Below are 21,517 nucleotides of genomic sequence, written 5' to 3' on the forward strand. Positions count from 1 at the left end.
CATGATGGCAGAATTATTCATATCTCGTCCTGTATTAACGCCTTCTCTTCTCCGCAGGTGCTCCTGTGGCGGTGGGGATGAACATTGACATTGCAAGCATAGATATGGTCTCTGAAGTAAATATGGTAGGTGGATTTTTCTGCAATCATTCCGCTATTTTGTTTTTCTTCTTCTCCTTTTTTTCCCCTTTTCGCTTTCTTTTTTTTTTTTTTTTTTTTTTTTTCCTTTATCTGGCACGGATCGCCTTTTGTCACCTTTTTGAAGTGGGCTACTTATCACGGCTCAGTTGAAGCCAACCTGAGGACATTTTTTTTCCAATTTTTCCCAAACACATCACCTCCTTCCCTCTTCCCAGACTCCGCATTTGCTGCTCTGGTGTGCTGCTGCATTTGAATTCAAAACACACACTCACTGGCGCACTCGGACGCACAGCGCACGAAGAGCAGCCGTGTGTATTTGGTGTGTGTGTGGGTGTGTGTGTGCGTGTGTGCGAGTATCCCCGCTTCGGTGGTGTAGGATAGACCTTGGTTGGTTGTGTCACTTTCCACTCTTGCATGAATTGTTCATTATTGAAACGTCATTTATTAGCTGTTCCCTCATTAAAACAAACGTTGTGGAGATGTTTTGCAAAAGCGGTCATGATTTGCAATGAAAACAATTTGCCAACAGGGACACTCTTAACACTGTTCCGATTAACGCCCAGGGTGGCATACAGTTGGGGGAGGCAGGACCGCAAGTGCTAAAAATATATATTGCTGCGTTTCATATTTAGCTAAAGACGCTGTAATTGATATCTGATGTGAAGCTTATAATCTGATATTAATGTAAAGAGCAATTTCAAAGTGTCTTCTTTGAATAATCTGTACTTCATTTGATCATATGTCTTAAAAATTTAGCCTGGTCAAAATTGCATTAATCTACATGTCTTTAAAAACACCATTTGAGATTTATCAAACTGCTATACAGATCAACCCCCCCCCCCCCCCCCCCTTTTTTTTTTTTTTGGCTGTTTGTACATACAGCCTGAGGTTTTAATTAGGGTTTGCAAAATTTTCAGTTTTAAAAGTTGGAAAATTTCAATGAAACAAACAGGAGTAAAACTGGGATGGCGTTGGTGCTGCGGTGTTTGGGCGGGAGTAGAGCTGCCAGGGCAGCGCAGAGGCCCACACCTGGTCACAACGAAGGGACATTTAGAGAGACCAATTGACCTAGCAGTTATGTTTTTAGACTATGTGAGGAAGACAGAGTACCTGTGGAACATGCAGGTTACATGCAGAAAGTTCCCAGGATGGGGGCTCAAACCTTGGATCTTTTTGCTGCATTAGGCAATTATGCTGCCGGTTTGACAGCAAAATGCTAATATTATTATTTTATTATAACTGTGAATAAATTCAATAAATTCAGGCAACAACAGATCAAAATATGTTTTAAAAGATTTTGTGTTTGCATATATTGACAAAAGAAGATTTCACACTGGAGCACATCTTTAGTATTAATCAATCACATGCATGTTGAATTGACGATTACAGGTGCATAAGCCCCCTTTGCCCCCTGCATGCATGGTGCATTCCTCCATCTGCAGAGGATTCCTAGAATGCTGAGGCTGCATTTCTGGGGGATGATCTTGATGATGTTCAGGATGTGGACATTACCTAAATGAGTTTGGCAGAAATGAAGTTGTAGGCTTCATAAATGTAAGAAAATATATTTATTTGGTTTACATGCTGAATGGCTCTGTTTCAGATTGAGAAGAGGCTCTGTTCATTTTACATTTTGAAGTTGTTTTTTTTTAGTTATGGAGTTGGGATGACATTTTACCTTTTTTTTTGAAGTGGTTGGGTCAGGAATGAGTAATGTTTTATTCAACACTCATGTTTTGTTATTTGATGAAAGAGTTGGTTGTTCAAAAGAATAATCACACTTGATAAGCTTCTGCTTACAGATAAATTTGTTGAAGTGTAATGCTAATTGTTTTATTTTGCGTGGATGCCTGTCTGTGACAAAACAAAACATTTATATTTATGCTGAATACATTTTCTCCCAATTTCAGGTTCATTTGAATAAAGACCAATAGTTCCCAGATAAATTTCCCCTTCATCGTTTTCTATAGAACATTTATTATCCTTTGTGTCACTAGTCTGGAAAACCATTAAAAGGACAAAATTCAGAGTTTAAGTCCAGGTTGAATTATTCTGCACTGATAAAACTAGCTGTTAGAAATGAACCAGCACAATTGTACTTAATCACTTAATTCAGTCCAATTTTAGCTGAATATCAAGGTGATTTTCCTTGAGTGGTTTTATCTTATATGTTAAAAGCAATAAAGAAATATAAACTGATTTGTTGATGACGTATAAAATGAGGACCACAGCTAATGTGTGCTGTTCACTGGCAATGACTGCTAGACCAGGAGGGAAAATTCAGCATCCTATGAATGCAAGAGCACCATCTATTGATGGGTGTGGTAGACGGACCAGTCCAAAGCTGCCTGCATTACGTTTAGCAGCTTCAACTTTACTTGGGCCAGAATTTACTTAATCCACCCTGCTGCAGGTGTAACAGTTAAGACTTTTTTAACGACTAAAAACACTTAAAAACATGTTGTTGTTGTTTTTTCTAAATAATTAAGGGGGAGCATCAAGTAACATACTTGAAAAGTAAGATGTTATTCCTAAACTTATTTGAAATTATTATTGTTTTTTTTACTTTGTGTATCATTTTCTTAATTTTATTTAATTGTAGTCTATGACTTTGCCAGTAGATGGCACTGTGTCAGCTGATGCTTCAAACTTTGACAAAAATGGTCCCAGGTTGTGTGACAAGGTTCAATATGTTTTACATCTTTTTTTAAAAAAAAACATGGCAATCTCATTATTCATTATTGGAATAATTCAGAGGCAACAGTCACAGCCCGAACACGTAGAAAAAGCACAAAAAAAAAGTTTAATATTTAATTATTTAATTTTCCAAGCTTTCAAAATGGAGTGCCTGTATGCCATTTATCGCTTTTAGCAGGAAAACATGGCGGCTTATTTAGGTGAGTACAGGATAATCAGAGCGTCTCCTTCGATGGAAGTAATTTATTATTAGTGGAGGAGGCTGCCAGAACGGAAGTGACTTGGTGGGATAAGAGGGGGCGTCCATGGAGAGTTGAAATCTTCTCCTCCTGTCTCCAACCGTCTCTCCCGCTCTTCTGACTGGATCCCTGGTTGTAACGCTGAGCTCAACAGCCATGTAATCCACCTCTGCCTTGCTCCAAAGGGTTATCTCACTCAAGAACTAGGCATCTAGGCGGGCATTCATCTAGAAAAAAAAAAAAACACTGCTTCGTACATCCGCCTGTGTCTGCAGCAAAACACAAAACTGTGTGCACAGAGTGAAAGGCGACTGACGTCACACAGCTCCCAGTGGCTATGCAAGAACCTTCATCCCTCTCGTTTCTCAGAAAAGCTCTTCCTGCCAGATCCACTTCGACAGATTTAGACAGAAAGCGAAAGATAAAACACTGTAACAACAAACCTCTGGCTCCTTGTGGACTCCTGCTCCACATGTTGTTACCTTGTGAAGAATCCCTGCAAATTGCGTAACAGGTTGGAATCTCCTCCTCCTCCTTCTCTCCTTCTGCTCTTCATGTCTAGCTCCTTTCAGCTGGAATAAAGGGTAAGCAGTTGACGAGATTGATCCCGGAGAAATCAATAATATCACCGTGATCACGAGGACGCAGCCGGTGACCTGTGCTCGGCGCGGCGCTGCTTTGATCCTCCTCATCACGGCCAGCTGCTTTTAAGATTAAAGTGCTGATGGGAAAACAAGCGGGAGAGGAGAGACTGAAACAGGCAAAGACAGAGAAGAGGAGGGTTTTAATAGAGATGAAGGTGGCTGTGATCATATTGCACCTTGTTATCGGCACGGCGGTGGGAAATGTTGCTGTTGTTTTTGTCTTACCATGCAGCATCTGGAGAAGCCATGTGCTGTACTGGGATGAGAGAAAATAGCATTTTTATTTAGCGAGCTAACTAGCAGTGCGGCAACAAGTGGGGAAGGGGCAGGATTGTGCTGCTATTCTTCATACAGACAGATAAAAACTCTGATTCTTTCTCTCTTTGCATTCCAGTGGAAGGATTTTAGGTTCAGGTGTAATCTGGAGTTTGTACTTCCCGCTGTCGGGGTTGGGGGTGGTTGCTTATAGAAAAAAAGGTTTTAGTCAAATCGATAAATAAATATAGATAGACACATGTCCTAATGTCTGATGAAATGAGAAAAGTTTTGGTGAAATGACTTGGAAGTTGGAGAGAGAAAAACATTGGGTATTTCACGGGGTGGTAGCATCATTTTTCAGTGGGTGTTTTGCAGCGGGAAGGACTGGTGCACTTTACAAAAAAGAAGCATAGTGACTAAATATTAAATGAACAATCCAAGACATCAACAATGACTCTGATGTGTGCAGCTTAGACACAAATCTTTCAAAAGAACGAAGCCAAATTAGTCACAACGTGGCATAAGGACAACAAAGTCGAAGGTCTGGAGCGATCATCAAAAGAGCTCTGATCAGAAAATGTGTATGAACTGTCATGTCCAGTTTATTTGCCAGGCGCATTTTAGCGACAACACTGTTTAAAGTGCTTCAAATGATAAAAACATAACACGATAACCAAAAAATATTACACTGCAGAGGCAAAATACAGAGAAATGATGAAAAGTGGCAATTCAGACTAGAATTAATCAATGCTCCACTTATTATTAATCAAAGGCAACTCTAACAGATGGAGTTGTGAGAGGATGTGAGTTATGTTGCCTGCAAAGCTAAATCAGTTCTACCAGTTTTGTCAGGAGGAACAGGCCAAAGTTTCCGCAACTTTTCTGAGAAGCTTGTAGAAAAATCCCCCCCAAAAAGTTTTGACTCCAAGTTCTGCAGCTTTGAGAAAATGCAACCAAATTTGTTGGATGTTTGTAGACTGCTGAGTTTCTAAGCATTATCCTGGCAATTTGCAAACATACATTATTTTGGTGACTTTCTCAAAAACAAAGACTTACAGTTTTTATACTGTAAATGATGGTTATTAAGTCTCTTTGTTATTTCATGCTGTTGAAGATTTGATGATTTTGGAGGCTTATACAATTTGACATTAAATTCTAATTCATGCCTGCGAGGGCTCTATATTCAACCCAGGAAATGTAGCTTGTTAGTAGCAGGTAAAAACCAACTGTTTTTCTACTTCTAATCCTACAAGGACCTGCTTATAAGTCAAGAAGATTTGGACCAAATGTTGTTTCCTGATGATCCCTTGAAGACTGCTAAATGTGCAAACATAAGATGACAGTGAGAGTCACATACTGTAGCCTCACCCCATCCCAAAATCAAGACGTAATGCTTTTGCTGTGATAAAACTGTAAATGTTTGTTTTCGTTGCCATAACTGGTCATTTACTCGCCATTTTATGAAAATAATATGTCTGCTTTGTACGAAAGGATCACTAAAGAAATTATTACTGATGTGAATAGGAACAGTAGCAAAGAGAAAAACAATCTCCTCCTTTAGGAACATAATTCATTAAGTAAGTTGAGTGGGTAAATCCTAAGTTGAAAAGTAGAATGGTTTTGATCTTGTCGGGTTGAAACGTGCAAATATAACCATGTGAAAATGAAGGAAGATGGAGGACTGAATGAAGTGGGAAGAATAGTAGTGGATCCGAAATCTGTGCGTGTTGGTCTGCCATGGTGAAGTTAGCAGGACTTTGTTGTCGACAGCTGCTCGCTGCTCTAATTAAAGACAAAACAGCCTTTGGTGAGGAATGAACTCTCCGTTTTGGTTGAAGCTTGACATCTGTATTCTCTGATAACGTGAAGGGCGCCACCGTCGCTGCAGCTGAGGATTTTTGTTGCCTCTCCTGCTTTTGTCAGGCTCATGTAACAAGCCTTTTTTTTTTTTTTTTTTGGTGCTTTATTGTGTGACCCAGCACGCTGGCCTGCTGAGGCTGAAAGGTCAGCCATGTTGTCGGGCAATAAAAGCATGCAGCCCAGTCAACACCGTGGTCGCAGCTTCGCCTGCGTGACATTACAAATGTGCTATTCTGAGAGGGAAGTGTCCTCCGAGTCCGAGGTGTGACCACACATTCTGGGTGAACGGGCTCTGCTGACTCACCGGGGTTAGTGGAAAACATGAAACAGATAACATCGCGGCCGAGACCCTCACTCCACTGCTGATCCCTGTCTTTCTGATCAGTGCTGGCATCTCGCTCCATCGCTCATCTCCGCTCAGCTGAGGTTTCATTTGCATAATGCAGTTTTTTTTTTTTTTTTTTGCAGAAATCACGCACCCGGGAAGCAGACCCCGGTTACGGTGCATTAAAAAGTCGAGTCAAGTCGAGTCTGTTTTCTCAGCAATGCATCAGTGCTGCATAATAATGCATTTTCTGCATGCGATCCGTGCGTGGAGAGTGTGGCTGCAGTGTGCACTGCGAGGCAGGAATAAGTGGGAAGCTAAATGAGTGTTTTCAGTCCTCGCCTTTACTTCCTCCCGCTCGTTAATTACATGTAAAATACCTGAGGTTGGTGGCTGTTAAGAGGAGCTGTCTGTTCCATAATACCGTTCTCTGAATGTTAATTAGCTGCTAGTGAATTATAAGATTTAAACAAACCAGCTGTGGTGGCTTCTGGGACAGAGGAATTAGTGGGGCGTTGTTGTATTAAGATCATTATCCTGACAAGTGCTGGTTTCTCTCCGTGAGTAAGAGGATCCGGCCGCAGGATAACAGCCGCCGATGACCAGAGGGAGCGGCGACAGGGGCCTCCACGCTACGGTGCCACCGCGCGAGGGATGCGGCATCTCTGAATTAGCAACCATCTTTATCTCGTTTGTCCAAACGGATCCTGTTCCATTTTATTTTCAGCTTGTGGAAAATAAGCTTGTGTTATTTTTACTCGGCGTTGCCATGACAGCGCTGCCTTTTTTTTTTTTTTTTCCCTTTCTCTCCTTTTCATTCGGGAAAGTCAAGGAAAAGCAAACAAAGCCTTGTTTCTCAGGTTTTAAACGATGCTAATCCACAGGGGCGGATCTAGAAAAATATTTATGGGGTGGCAAGAGGGGGGCAGGGATTTTTCAAAATGAGCTTCATGTATCACTGATGATTAAATATAATTTCTTAATATAGTATAGTTAATTATTTTTATGTCTTTCATACTCCTGCTAATTGATATGTATTACTGGATTGGACAGCGCCTATTAGTCACTATGTGATTCATTGAGTTATGTCCAGAAAACCATTTTATCCCAATGCAGGACGAGCAGAAATCTGTCACAAAAAATATTCGTAGCGCCATCATTTGTTATCAGATATATCTATTAAATACGACTTAAAATAAAGAGGAGAAAACTGATGTTTGATAAATTCTCCGTGATACAAATCTATAAACAATTTTGTTTCTGTTAGTTCTGTCAAGATGCAAGAAGGGGCAAATTTCTCTCATATTGGTCAATCATTTTATTTTAAATATGCTGTAGGAGCCATAGTTTGATGATTAGTTCAGTTTTTGTCGCTTGTTTAACTTTTAGGAATTGCAGCGGCTACAGACAGTGCGCCACAATAAAGGTACAATAAAGCTGATAAACAGGTGAAGAACCAAACACCACTTCTATCCTGCCTTTTCTCGCTCTGTGTGTCGACTTTACGCAAAACACAAAAAACAGCATAAAGTCTCTGTGTGTCCGACAGACAACAGCTCAACGAGCAGATAGAGCAGAGATTACCGATCAGGGGAATCAACACCAAAAAACAAACATTTCCCACACAAAAAAGTAGCAAAAACACCAAAACATAACATTGGGTCTGTTACATTATGCTGTCAGGCTTGATGTCTATATTGTCATTATTAATAAGTTTTCGCCTGACACAGCGGTGGTTGATTAAACAGCCGCTCTACTGATGTGACGTGATTTAGTGCTAACGTAACCAAAACACACCGAACTGCGCAGCACATGTTAAGGTTATCAAAGTTAAAAGAAGGCTAGCAACAGTTAGCATAACTGACCCACTGCTCACTTGTTCAAGGTTTTCTTTAAGTTAAAACTTTTTGCTCACCTGTTAAATCTGAAGCCCTTGTTATCCAATTCATAGGGTTGAATTAACCGCTAAATATTGCGTCCATTTTTCAGATTCTTTGCGTGATTGTGGTACTTCCTGACCACCCATAATGTTGACTCAATGGACAGCAATGGCGCAGGTGTGGCGCACGATAAGTCACGTAATGTCCAGTCCAGTAATATATCCATCAATGCTGCTGCCTCGCACTCTGTCCTTCTCTCGCTCTTCCCGCTACTTAGCAGTAGGTGTCAGGTTACATTGTGTTGCATTCAATGTTGTCGGAAAAAAGAGATTCATGCGCTTAATGTCCGATTACCCATAATTATTTATTGAATTCATAGTCGCCAGCTGAGGTGGCAACAGGGGTGGCAAGGCTCTCATTTGGGGTGGCGACTGCCACCCCATGCCACCCCAGTACATCCGCCCCTGCTAATCCAGGTTAAGGATGCTTTGTTTTTTTTTTGTAACAGCACTTACAATTTTATTAGCATTTTTGTTTTGCTCCTTTTTATGCAGAACTGTGTTAAGAGTTTTTTTCTAATATAAAACTGCAAGCTTTAATTTTGATTTAGACGACATATATGCAGTGTCTAGCAAAAGTATTCATGGCTTTCTTCACTTTTTCACCTTTTGACACATAGCAACCAATGACATCAAGGTGTGTTAATTTAAATTAACCTGATACACCAATACGAAACGGTGCACAGCTGTGAAGTAAAACATCTAGAAAAATTTTTTATTTTCTGAAAATGCTCACTTTTGGTCGGATATGATAGAGTGCGTCTGTGAATATCAATTTCAAGTCTTGCTGAAGGCTCTCATCAGTCTACATAGGCCATTTAAAGACACAAGTTTATCTAATCAGTTCCATTGTAGCTCTACTTGTCTGGATACGGCTGTTGTTCTGCTAGATGGTGAATCTCCACTCCGGTTTTAAGTCTTTTGCAGCTTCTTAACGGAGTCCTTCCATTATTTCCCTCTTGTTAGCTCCATCCTCCGTCTTCTGCCATGCTTCACAGTGGGATTGCTGTTTTCAGTGTGTATTACTTTTACACATTTGTTATGTCTGGATTGAATGGTGTTCTTTAAAAATGTTTAAAGCTTGTCGTTGTTGCATTAATAATCTACTGTAAACTTCTCCACAACTTTTTCTCTCTGACTTGTCTGCTGAGTTCCTCGGTCTTTATGATGCTGTTTGTTGATCTCTAATGTTCTTTAACAAGCCCTCAAGGTTTCTGCGTTTTTGTCTAAAATGGAATTGCAGACGGCTGTGATCTACTTACTGTTTAGACAACGTTTGAAGGCAGCTGGTTGCACTGGATTTTTATGTAGAGGTATCACAGCAAATAACCAAATAAATTCCCTGATACATCCTGTGAAACTCTTGCATGCATTAGTATCCTGCAGTCCTAAATAATGCATTGCAGTCTTACCTGGATGTCCTGTTACTTCCCCTGCAGTCTTCCAGCTGATAAAAAAAAATGCTGCAGCATGAGTTCTTACTGGGACCAGGAAAGGGGATCACATTTATTGGTTAATGCATTCAATAATTCAGTGCAAAATCCCTCTTATCACTCGTAAAGCCCTTAGTGACCTCAACTTCCGTAATGCTTTCTACCTCACAAGAAAACGCTGCTTTCAAGATGCAGGTTTTAGAGAAGAAAAAAAGATGCAGGTTGACTCGTCATTCCAGGAATTTCCATAGTAAGAGCTGGAAGCAGAGATTTTATTTTCCAAGCCACCCTGCTTGTTTTTTTTAATGTCCTTTTAAACCTTCTCTTTAATTTTCACTTCAGCTTTATTTATTTAACATGATATTTTAATCTAATTTCTTTCCCTTCAATTTAAACTTGCTTCATTACAACCTCATTTTCCTTTCATACCTTTGGTCAACCGTTTATGTGCAGCTTATGTGTGAAAAGTGCTGTGCAAACAGATATGAATTGAAATCATTTCCTGCAAACTTTACAGTGCATGCACAATTCCTTTCAATAATTTAAAGACATAAGGAAGATTAGTGTCCTGTTCTTCTGTTGCAGCTCTGACTCTGTTCTCCTCTGTTTGCTCTGTGGAGTTTTCCCAAAAAGCTTAAAACAAGAACACAGGCTGTCTGGAACAGCATTATTAGTTATGCTGAATGAACCTGCACAGTAGAAGATTTATATGGTTTGTAATATAATAAGAACATAAGAAGAGCTGTTAATCCCTCAGCTTTTTTATGCATCCCTGATCCTTCACTGAATATTTTTTTAAATAAACACGGTGGAATACTGACGTTAAGGCTTAGGAAATACTTATTTACACTACAGTTATGAGAGAAATCTTGGTTTAAAAAAGTCCGACGTCAATAGCATATGGTGCCAAAATTGCCTTGGCCTTCACACCTTATGGGTCATGGTATTATGCCATATCAAAGAAATTTGAAAAAGTTTTGTTTACAAAATAGCAACAATTATTGGTTTGTGTTCAAAAGATTACAAGTCAAACTACGACCAACAATGGAGATTGTTGTATTTGTCTTGTCACAAACCCTGAGCAACATGGTTAGGAAAGTCAAAAAACCTCTACTGTTAAGGACTTGAAGGCAAAGTCATGGTTTACAATTATCTACATGCCAACTGATTGACTGGGAATCATTCCATAAAAGTGCTTTCTTTTTTATTTTAAACTTAGACCTGCTCTTATTGAAAACCTGTAGGATAATCTGAAGAGGAGAGATCACGTAAGATGCCACTCTCTATACACTCCAATATTGTGGCAATGTAATGAAAGACTAAGAGTTGTCCTTCTGGCAGAAGATTGCTGCAGCAAGCATTAACAGAAAGTATGCTAATAATTGTGGTAAACATGATCTCATTAGAAATCTCTTCCTCTGTGTTGAATTGTTTTGAATGTGAGATTCTACTCTTACAACAAAAGAAGCTCAGTGAAACCAAGTAGACAAAAAAAAGGACAATTTGTGAAGAGCATTACAAAGTCAATGGTGTCACTCCATTCCCAGGTTCTCCCTCAACCGCGCTGTTAAATATGAAACCAGTAGATCACTCGAAGCTTGAAGGGGCACAAATATTGAACATTTAATCAGTTTGTACACTGTGTAGAATATAATCCTGCTCTGAGTCTTTTAAGGATTTAAGATTTCAACCAAGTTCTTCTGTTTACATTGATGTTAGTAACCTACTCATTAACATTCTGGGTTAAAATATCTTAAATTCATTTAAATATATCTTCCAGCAGAGAAAGTTTCCATGCCTGAATAAATTGTTTGCTAAAGTTTCCTGTCTTAATTTGGAGAACTCCAGATAGCAGATCCAGTCTTCTCAAAATTAGTTTGGGTGCAGTAACAGGAGCTGCTGATGCAGCACAAGATGCTGACTCCTGCAGTTTGTAGTGGAAATACGTAAAATGAATGGAAAACAAAACAAAAAAACAGTTCTAACTAGGATAGTTGAAGTGCATGTAAACACAGTCATTAATCATGATCAGCACATTTCTCTTTGGTGCTCCTGGAGAGCTAAACATGAATGTGATGGATGTTTGAGAAGCTGCAGAGACGAAGTGAAAGCACCCATGACTCATTTTTTATTTTTTATTCCACTTTCAGTTTTTTCTCTGCTTTATTAGAATTATTTCTGGGGTAGCATTTTTCATTTAATGACCAAACATCAATGTGTAAAAAAAAAAAAAAAAAAAAAAAAATGGAGACATCTGCACAAATTTAATGGGCTCTCCCTTTGCTTGTTCAGTAACTTTCCATCAAGTTTCACAAAAGTCAGCAGAAGAAATGTTGCTCCCTTTGCTTACCTTTCTTTGCAAACACAATATTCAGTAACGAGATGATAAAAGTTAAAAAAAAAATGTGAATGTTTTACGGCTATTCCTGTTGGGATTTTTACAAATGTAAAACTGACCTAACACAAGATCCTAAAGGATGTCTGGCATTTACACCCAATCTGTTCACTCAAGTTAGAAAAAATGCCACACCACTGCTTATGGATGGTTTTAATGGATTTCTATTGCAGGTTTGCATGCAACATTGATACCTAGAGTCAAAATGTCCAGCTGTATTTTCACAAACCCTATTTTGTCCATCCCATGTTGCTCGTGACAGCCGATGTAGCTGTAATGGAGGATTTTCGCCAACCCTGTTCTGACAGATCTCACTGGGAAACATAAATGTACTCCATGTCACTCTGTCAGGCTCTTAATGGGGGAATTTTTAAGCCCAGAAACATTTTGAGCAATGACTCACCGTCACTGAGCACCCGACCCTGATGTTTTTTACATTAGCTTGACCTTGTATGAATCTTCACTTCCATCCTCACATGAGTTTCTTTTTTTAATGTTGAGGTTCTCCATAAGATGTCTTTCTCACTGAAGCTTAAAAACCACATCTGTGTGACCTTAATGAAAGTTTCCTCTTCACCCAAAGAATCAACATGTGACAAACCGGTTTGGCACTTTTTGGTCTTTTTTACAGTCATATCCTCATGACTTGATATTTTATTCTGTTTAAATTGTTCAGAAAAGGTAAAAAAATTTTGTTCTACATTTTTTTTCCTTCCGAGTTCCAAAATATTTGATCTGGTGATTTTACCGCTGTATTCATAGTACAATTGCTGCTGAAAAGACAAGTGTTTTGTTGTTAACATACCGTCCAGAAACCACTTACTGCATTCTTGTTGGTTGTGCAGGAGGCTCTACTTCTGCTTTTCAAAGATGCATGGTTGTGTAATTGCTTGCCGGTTTGCAGCCATTTTCACTTGCGAGTGTAAACGTGGAGTTTGAGGGTCGTGGCTGGCAGCTCTACAAAAATCATCCTGAAAGGAGCTCAAAATATGCAGACCTCAGTAGACTAAAATGTGATTATCTAAGAATTATTTTGTGCACAAACATATAAATAAAGGGCATGTTTTCTACAGTCCATAGACCTTTCCTAATCTGTTCAATAAAGTACGCAACATGCTTCGAGTGGATGTGACTGGAATCCTTTAGTAATAATTTGTTTATATCTATATAATATTTTATATTATTATACTTTCCAGCTGAAGCCCAAGCCTAATTTTTCCTATATTTGTGTGATAATCCCTCCTGAATCCATGTCAGTCTTAAAGGTGGCACCTTAAAAACTTGAAATTTTGCAACCCTAATTCTATGTTTCTAAGGCTGCTTCCACACTGGTACAAAACTGAAAGATAACAAAAACAACAGCAAAAAAAAAAAAAAAAAAAACCCAGCCTGAATATGTCTCATTCTAGTAGGTTCATCCCATCAAAAATGCCTTGCACTATGCATCATATATAATGGAGCCTGACTATTAAAATACTCCACTAAATCAACATGATCAAATCCAATCGATTTTGAATTTTGTGCGAATGATGTTGTCTGATTTGTCGAGTTGTGCACACAAAATGCCGCACCGAGCCAAAAATATTGTGCACAGATGGCACAGTTGAAAGTGCACAAGGTAAAGAAAGTACTGAGAGTGTTTTCTTCTCTTCAGTGGCGCACAAATGGATAGTAGATGTGCAGGAACCTCTCAGGGAAATTCTCCATCCTCTTTTAGACGTGATACCTATAGTAGTAGTGATATAATGGGCAGGAAATGAGCAGGGGAAAACCCATTACTAGTAAGAGTGCAATACCATCATCACTGCCTTTGCAAAGATACTACGGTAGGAGTCTTGAGGGTACTGGAGACTGCAAGGTTTTTTTGAAAAAAAAAAAAACAAAAAACGGCACCAGCTGTGAAATGGATAAACATGTTGCCAGTTTATCCTACAGACAGAGGGCAGTGTTTACTCTAGGTTCTCTGTACAAATTTGTACCTTTAAAGAGATTTAACACAGAAATAAAAAGCTGATATCTCTCTGACTCCCTGTGCTGTAGTCACGGCACAGTTGATCAAAGCTCACTAAAAGTATTAATAACACCTGGGCTACTGAGCCTGCTGTGAATTAGACTAAAGCAAAAGTCAACCAATTAGTTAACCAATTACTTAGGTGAAGAGAAAAAAAATTACCAAACTCCGAGGTAATTAGTCAGTCTTACAAGCACAATGTAAAGACAAAAAAAAAAAAGACAATTTGCTTCTGAGATCTGAAAATGAATTGTTATTTTCTTCTGTGAAAACCTGGATCACATGGGAACTGTTTTCCGGTGACTTTGTGATTTATTTATTTTTTTGTTAGAGTTTCTTTGACATCTTAAAGGAGTATTTGTGTGTGAGAAGTATACGTATATCCATGATTACTCACAGTAGCTCACTGTCAGGATCCCTCAGTAAAAGCAGGTAAGAGAATCAGCGCTGAGGCTAATCGGTCTCCTGCTACAGACAGAATTGGATTTTTGTGAACTGAAACTGCTCCCTTCAAAGCCTCAGGCCTCCTCTGACAAAGCAGAAATTTTACCCCAAGGTTGGCAGGAATAACTAGCCTGCTGCCGAACTAGTCGGTTTATAAACTAGTCCTGTCAAACTTCGTGGGTGGATGAACTGGGTAGTTCATCCACCCAGTAAAGTTACTAGCATCAATGTTTTGCATCAATACTGGGAAATCTCTCTCATAGTTTGAGCAAATTAAAACAGGGACCATATGATAGATAAACCTTTGCACTTGATGCTCTGGTGCATCTAATACTTTCATGTATGTGCATATCTGTTGCACATTCTTGTCATTCCCCATGCAGACTGAAAGTAAAATAAAGAATCTTATACTTTTTAAAAATGTATTGGAAATATTCTATCATAAAAACGCTACAGCGAAGTTAATTTACAAAGATTGTTTTTATTGTTGCTTTAATTAGTGGTAGTAGCACTACCACTAATTAAGAGAGACCCCCCCCCCACCCATTTTCTACTCATTTCAGTTCGCTCACTGTCATAAGTTAACACACCAACAAACACCGAATGTCTTCTGATTTGCAATTTATTTGTTTTGTGGTAAAAGAGAGAATAAGGTCTAAAGTAGAAGTTAAAAAGTTTATTAACTTTTATATTTGCAAATCTTTGAAGAGAGGCATTTCTTACACCACTAGAAGAAAAATCTGTGCAGAGTCTGATGTGTTTACTACATTTTCCATCCTCTATGCTATTAAACCTCACAAGGGAGGTTTAAATGGGGAGCCGGTGCCTATCTCAAGCAGGCAATGGGGGAGTGGCAGCGTACATCCTGGATGACTTTCCAGTCAATTACAAGGAAACACTGTGAGATATACTGGACAAAAAAAATAAAAAAACACACACACATAAACATACCATAATAGGAATTCAGACATAAAAACTATGTTTATTGTTGGTAAAGCAACCTACAACTGCTTCATGTTAAAGAAGTAAATATAATATTCTGCTCTCCGTCTGCTGTGCATCCTAAGTTATGCATCCAACATGTTGTTTTTAGCTTATTTGACAAGCAGCAACAAAATTCCGTCTAATTCTGCCTATAAAAATGAACAACCGTATTAGGAGTTGATGAGTCTGCAGCACACACAACCACCCAGCATCAAGACTGCTGTGTTTAACAAGCAGAAACAATGCTGAGGGCCATTCTAATTAGATGAATTGGCTCATTGAAGACTTTTATTTTGAAGGCTTGAAGGAAGTAATGTGTCTCGGTTCTTACGCTTTTTTCAAACTTATGGAAAATTACAAATTCTTGGGTCTCTATGGCCACAAGCCCTCATTATTAATATTTTAATATCTTTGTGCGTGCACATGTTAGGAGTATCAGTGGACCCGTGTTTACAGACAAACTAGTTCTTTCTGAACACCAAATACATCTGGCTAAATTGTACCTTGAGCAGCCTTAGCTGCAGACAGTAAGAGGGGACATCTATCTTTCTGCGTGCTGTAAAAAAAATACTTTGTTCACAAACACTGAAGATAAATTAGATTTCTAATTGCATGTGGAGCTATTTAATATGTGTGATTAAATTGATAAAAAAGAAACCTTTTGAGAGAGCTAAAATGTTGCTACTAAAAGTTTCTTTAAAGTTTATCAGTCATACCGCCGGTATGTAAATATTTTCCTCTGCGAAAATTACAACCTGCAGTTTTATTGCAATGAATTGTTTTTATGTTTGCACTGAAAGCCTTTAATTTCCCTATAACAGTTTTAATTGTTTCAATATATTTGTTTCAATATCAGCCAAACTGGCTGGTAAACAGACATCTGTCCACGATGATCAGCTTATTACGCTCAGTGGTTGAAATGAGCCTTGAAGAGATTCTCACTGTGTAGCTTAAACGGGTGAGTGGTGTAAAATCAACTTTTTTGAGCTTTATCATCTTTTAATGTTATTCTCTTATCAAAAAACATACCTTGAGTGTAGCTTTGTTTCTTTCATGCTTGTTTGAGGAAATCCTTGAATCTCCCATGGCAACCATTCAGTCATATCTTAACACTTGTTTTCACAAAAACCCAGCATCCCAAATCATTTTGGGATTCTGCAAACTTAGATCTGTACATGCAGACATAAAATATTGAATGAATTAATGTTCAAACCTCTTCTAGGTACCATGAATTGAAGTTTTTGGTCCCTTTAATTGTGATATTTATGAGATGTACCATTTGTAGTTTCTATATTCCAAAACTTTTAATGTCTAATAAATAGTAAACAAAGTTCAATTATGTTTAAGTTAATCTCGGTCTGAATCAAGATGTTCGGTGAAGGCATCAGAAGTTTGTTGAAAAACATTAGTGAACAAACAGCATCATGAAGACCAAAGAACACATCAGACGGGTCAGGGTGTGGAAGATCCGGAGACGTTAAAACCAGGGTAAAGTTATAAAACTAAATCTCACAGAGCACTGTTTAATCCACCATCTGAGCATGGAAAACGTATTGTGCAGCTGAAAACAGATGAAGATATAGCCACAGAGAACATAAATCAGAAAAACATTTTACAGGCTCTCAAAGACTCTGGAGGAACTGCAGAACGCCACATGTGCTGGTCATGGACTCTATAAATCTGGACTTTATGAAAAAGGGGCAAGAAGGAAACGTCTGATGAAAGAAAGCCAGAATAAGTTCTATTTGCCGCCATGAAGGGATATAGAAAAATAGTACTTGCTATTACCCTGTCTGTGACAATGTGATGTTGTAGTCATGCTTTTTTACAAATAGGACAGGGAAACTGGCCAGAGTTGGCGCTAAATACAGGGCAGTCTAGGAAGAAAACCTGTTAGAGACCGAGGTTACTTGAGATAAGGGCAAAGGTACAACTTCCATCAGGACAATGAGCCCAAACACACAACCTTGAGCTACAATTGCACAAAGAAGAGTTTAAATCAATGCTTAATCGTGAGTAAATGTGGCCTAGTCTACATTATGTAGGTCCAGTGAATGATGGTGTGACTCAGAAACTGGAAAATGTGTGTTCTTTACTTGCTCCTTACTTTGTGTTGCTCTGTCACAACATCCCCATAAAATACGCTGGGGTTTCTGGTTGTAATGTGACAAACTGTGAAAAAGTTCAGCAGTTATGAATACTTTTGCAAAGCAAAATCTGAGAAACTACCAAAACAGTCACGATGAGCATTGTGCAACAATCTACTGTATAGTCCAAACCACAGCACAGCCTACTTTGTGGCTATTTTATCAGCGAGTTTTACTGTATTTCATCAAAATGGAACAGATGACGCTAAAGGCGAGTTTGTACTGCAGGAGAAGCTGTCTCAGTGGATGACACATCAAGAGTGTGGCCAACAGCTAACGATCCCAAAGGTGATAGAGATATCCAATCGACGGACCGATAATGAGACAGAGAGGGAGCCACTGAGAGGATGGCTCAGTGGTAACTCTCCAAAAAAAAAACACAACAAAAAAAAAGGATGCATCTATCCTTGCTTGACTTTTCATCCCTGTACAAAAAAATCGACATGGCAGCAACTCGTGTATTTTTAGATGGCCTTTTTACGCAGTGTTTCGGCTCTGCATGCTGCATGCAATCAAAGATGAGAGTTTAAGAGCGAAAATGGCAATTGCCTTGCAGAGTCACGCCAGTGCGTCTCGGACAGACATAAAATCCCTGGAAACATAGTGATAAGTAATGATGATGGAGTTAAAGCTCAAGGGCCTTGTTTCACGGACTGTATTTTTTAATGTGTTTCCCCACTCAGTGATTGCACTGCAACACAGCGTAACCAAACAGATCCGACTGCAGTGCTGTGTTTTACCGTGACTGTGTGGGTGTGAGTCTGTTTTAAAGACTGAGGAGAGGAGGAGGCATAGTTTAATAACACACCTCAGAGCGCGTGTGAAAACGAGCTTGCAGATATGAAAGCTGCTTGTCCACCTCCTAAGGTTGAGTCTGGGAAACTCTCCCTGGATCTCAGCAGTTTGGGTAGCCTGGTTAAAAAAAAACACAAAAAAAACCTCCCTTGTTCTACGCATTGCTTCGTGCAGAAGGTCTGGACCCTCAGCTATTGAGAAATGATTGCTTGCTGGAGGCGAGAACTCTGTGGAAACATCAAACGATTGAATCTGATTTTACCCAATTGCAAATGTTTGGCCAGTACCTCTGCAAAACAGTTCAATGAAGCTTCCCAGAAATTAGGTGAGCTGTAAGACCACGACATTTTTGTCAGTTGTAAAATGTCATTCATCTCGTTCTGACTTTAATTGCCTGAAATTTGGAAGCTTGGCTAAAGCTACAGGCAGACTAAAGCAGCAGAGAAAACTTTTCCTTCAGTTTGTCCGACTGGCCTGGTTGAAACGCAACTAGAGAAATTGAGCTCAATGGGAGAAATCTTAGACAGAAAGGAGATGGGAATTGAGTGGAATTGCATGGAAAAACAATGGCCAGCCTATGGTTTGGGCTGATTGTTATGTAAAACCAGACAGCAGGGGGACCCAGCTGCAGTTATGTGTTTAGCAGGAACATTGTCTTTGTGGACAACAGAAATTGGGTTCATTCATTTAAGCCAAAACTTAATATGCTGAGCCTTTGAGAGCTGTCGGCCTGTTCATGACTTTCACCTCTAAGCAGGGACCGAAAATCAAGAGCCTTGATTTCCAGGCACAAACCCGACTTTCAAACATAGTCCACAGATAACTGTTAACCAAATATAAGATATTTTAAACTGCTGTTTTGAGTTAGAGTAGAACACATTTTGGTAGTCCTTTGGGCTTCAAAATGTCTTCCACTGCTTGTGGTGCACCATTGCCACTGACAGTGTAATGGACCCTTAGCGTTATGCTACCATTATATGGTAGTGGTAGCAAATGACAAAATGATTTAATAATGCATGTATAATCACGAGTATTTATTACGTGTGGGTTTACAGCCTTTCTCTGACTTCTCTAACTCCTGCCTTCCCTCTTGTGTTCACCAGGACTACACTTTGACCATGTACTTCCAACAAGCGTGGCGGGACAAGCGCCTCTCGTACTCAGAGATCGCCTACAACCTGACGCTGGACAACCGGGTGGCCGACCAGCTCTGGGTCCCTGACACCTACTTCCTCAATGACAAGAAGTCCTTTGTTCACGGCGTCACGGTCAAGAACAGGATGATCCGTCTCCACCCCGATGGGACGGTGCTTTACGGGCTCCGGTGAGTCAGCTCCGCCTGTTTTATTTGAACTTTTTAAATGACTTCCCTCCTAATTTATTTCTTCACCAATAACAATGGTGGTGGTCAGAAAGCTCGGTGGCGTCAACGCGTGGCATCCTCGCTTCTGTCAGATTGCCCCATGGCTGCTGTGGCTACAGGGTAGCTTTACCACCATCAGTGTGCGAACGTGTGCCTGAATGACTGAATGACTGACTGAAGTGTAAAGCGCTTTGGAGTCCTCTGACTTGAAAATGTAGTAATTACAGGGCATTTAACATCATTTATTTTACCCATTGTTTGTTTGGTTTTTTTAAAAATATTAATAGCTAAACAAACTGAAGGTAATAAATTATGTGTATCACAGAGAAAATAATTTTGCTTAAGTAAACAGTGTTCATGGAGTTGTTGACTGTGTGTATGAGAGAAGAGGTCAAGGGGAGATTTTTGCTGCATTCTCTTTGTATTTAGAAATCAGTCAAAAACAAGAACATTTTATTTCGTTAGCATTCTAACTGGGAAAGTCAGAGGTCTTGTTATCCAACAAGGTTGTTATTTAAAAAAAAGGCTGTTTTTTAAAAATACAATAAGCTATCTATGGGTGCCACGTTCCTTCATTCATTTTTCCAAGTCTGCCCTCTCAGCCTGCCTCCCCTGCTGCCTGCTCTCCTTGATAAATTTTCATTTTATATGATGACAATTTTTAAAGGTGTCAGGGCCAAACCATACACAATTGTAAACACCGCTGCAATTTATGATTATTTAATCCTGTTCTTGTTCAGTTAAAAATGTTTTTTATATCATCTTTCCAGTGATTATAGTGTAATCCTCTTTCCTGTCTGTGTCCAACTGTGGTTCACATGTAACTTGGTGTGCATATAGTGTACATTTGTAAAGCCTCACTAGTTGAATTTTTTCTTGTCTCATATTTATAAAATTGAACATAATGCTGTTTGAAGCTTTGGCAACACTTTATTTGACGGGGTCATGAGACTGACGCGCACCCCATCAAATGAAGTGTTGCCAAAACTCGTACAGTGGTCTTAAGCACATTAACATGATTGTACAAGTTCTCAAATCCCCAAGGTCAGTTACTCGAAAATGAATCAAAAGATTATTTCCTCCACAAATTCAAAAAATATTTTTTAATTTTCCAAATAACAAGTTAGTTGTTGGCAGTGTTCTGTGCACCACCTCTGGGTTGTAGAAACATCCATATCATGAGCCTTTTACTATATTTTGTTTTGTACATGGGGGTCCTAGAAGGCACCTGGTAACAAATCAATTATTTAACCATTTTATTGCAGTTTTCTTCTTTAATAAATGCTTTTTTATGACCAAGAGCTGACCCCTAAAAGCAGTGTTGGTTAAAGACAACAAACATTCACTGATTGGGATGTTTAAGATGTGATATTGCTCCAACAGACCTAAGTCAAATGGCAAAATGTTCACCTGAGTATTGCTTGAATTTACGCTGAATCTTGTCAGCGGGCTATTTGTTTAAATCAGATGTGTGGAAACAGGGAACGACGTAAACGATGCAGGACAGAAGGTCCTAGAGTCACAGAGTCCAGGACCTCCTGAGGACCAGTGAGACCTGCATCTGTGCCTGAGGAATCCAGCTGCAGTGGCAACTCTGTTATGACTTATCTACATTCATCAAGTAAAGCAAGGGTCAAGCTGCAAGTTGCTTCTTTACTTTGCAGACTTTCATATCCCTGATGCTCATCAATTTCAATAATTGATAACTTGTGATCAATAATAAATACGGCCAGTGCAAACGGCAGCACTGAGCGTGATCGTGAACAGTGGTCCAGCCCGTCTACACAATATCTCTTTATTGGTGCTGGACTCTGATGCCTGTGAGGAGGCTGTAATCCATAAT

General features: G+C 39.3%; 1 protein-coding gene and 1 long non-coding RNA gene across 3 annotated transcripts in view; one reads left to right on the forward strand and one right to left on the reverse strand.

Annotated features, from left to right (window-relative positions):
- gabrb2a (gamma-aminobutyric acid type A receptor subunit beta2a) overlaps positions 1-21,517 on the forward strand; it is a 44,319-nt gene that overhangs the window by 733 nt on the left and 22,069 nt on the right. For both annotated transcript variants that reach the window (XM_081611343.1, XM_081611342.1), the window contains exons 3-4: positions 58-125; positions 19,415-19,635. In XM_081611343.1, coding sequence (XP_081467469.1) covers positions 58-125; positions 19,415-19,635 — 289 coding nt within the window. The remainder of the gene's footprint in view (positions 1-57; positions 126-19,414; positions 19,636-21,517) is intronic.
- LOC145553027 (uncharacterized) lies at positions 2,943-6,381 on the reverse strand. Its single transcript, XR_014089202.1, has 2 exons — positions 3,946-6,381; positions 2,943-3,827 (listed from the first exon to the last, which is right to left on the reverse strand). It is a non-coding gene; the product is annotated as an uncharacterized LOC145553027 (long non-coding RNA).

The sequence above is a fragment of the Poecilia reticulata genome, chromosome 10, assembly GCF_904066995.2.
Source record: "Poecilia reticulata chromosome 10, P_reticulata-male-v2, whole genome shotgun sequence".
In the NCBI taxonomy this organism is placed as follows: domain Eukaryota; kingdom Metazoa; phylum Chordata; class Actinopteri; order Cyprinodontiformes; family Poeciliidae; genus Poecilia; species Poecilia reticulata.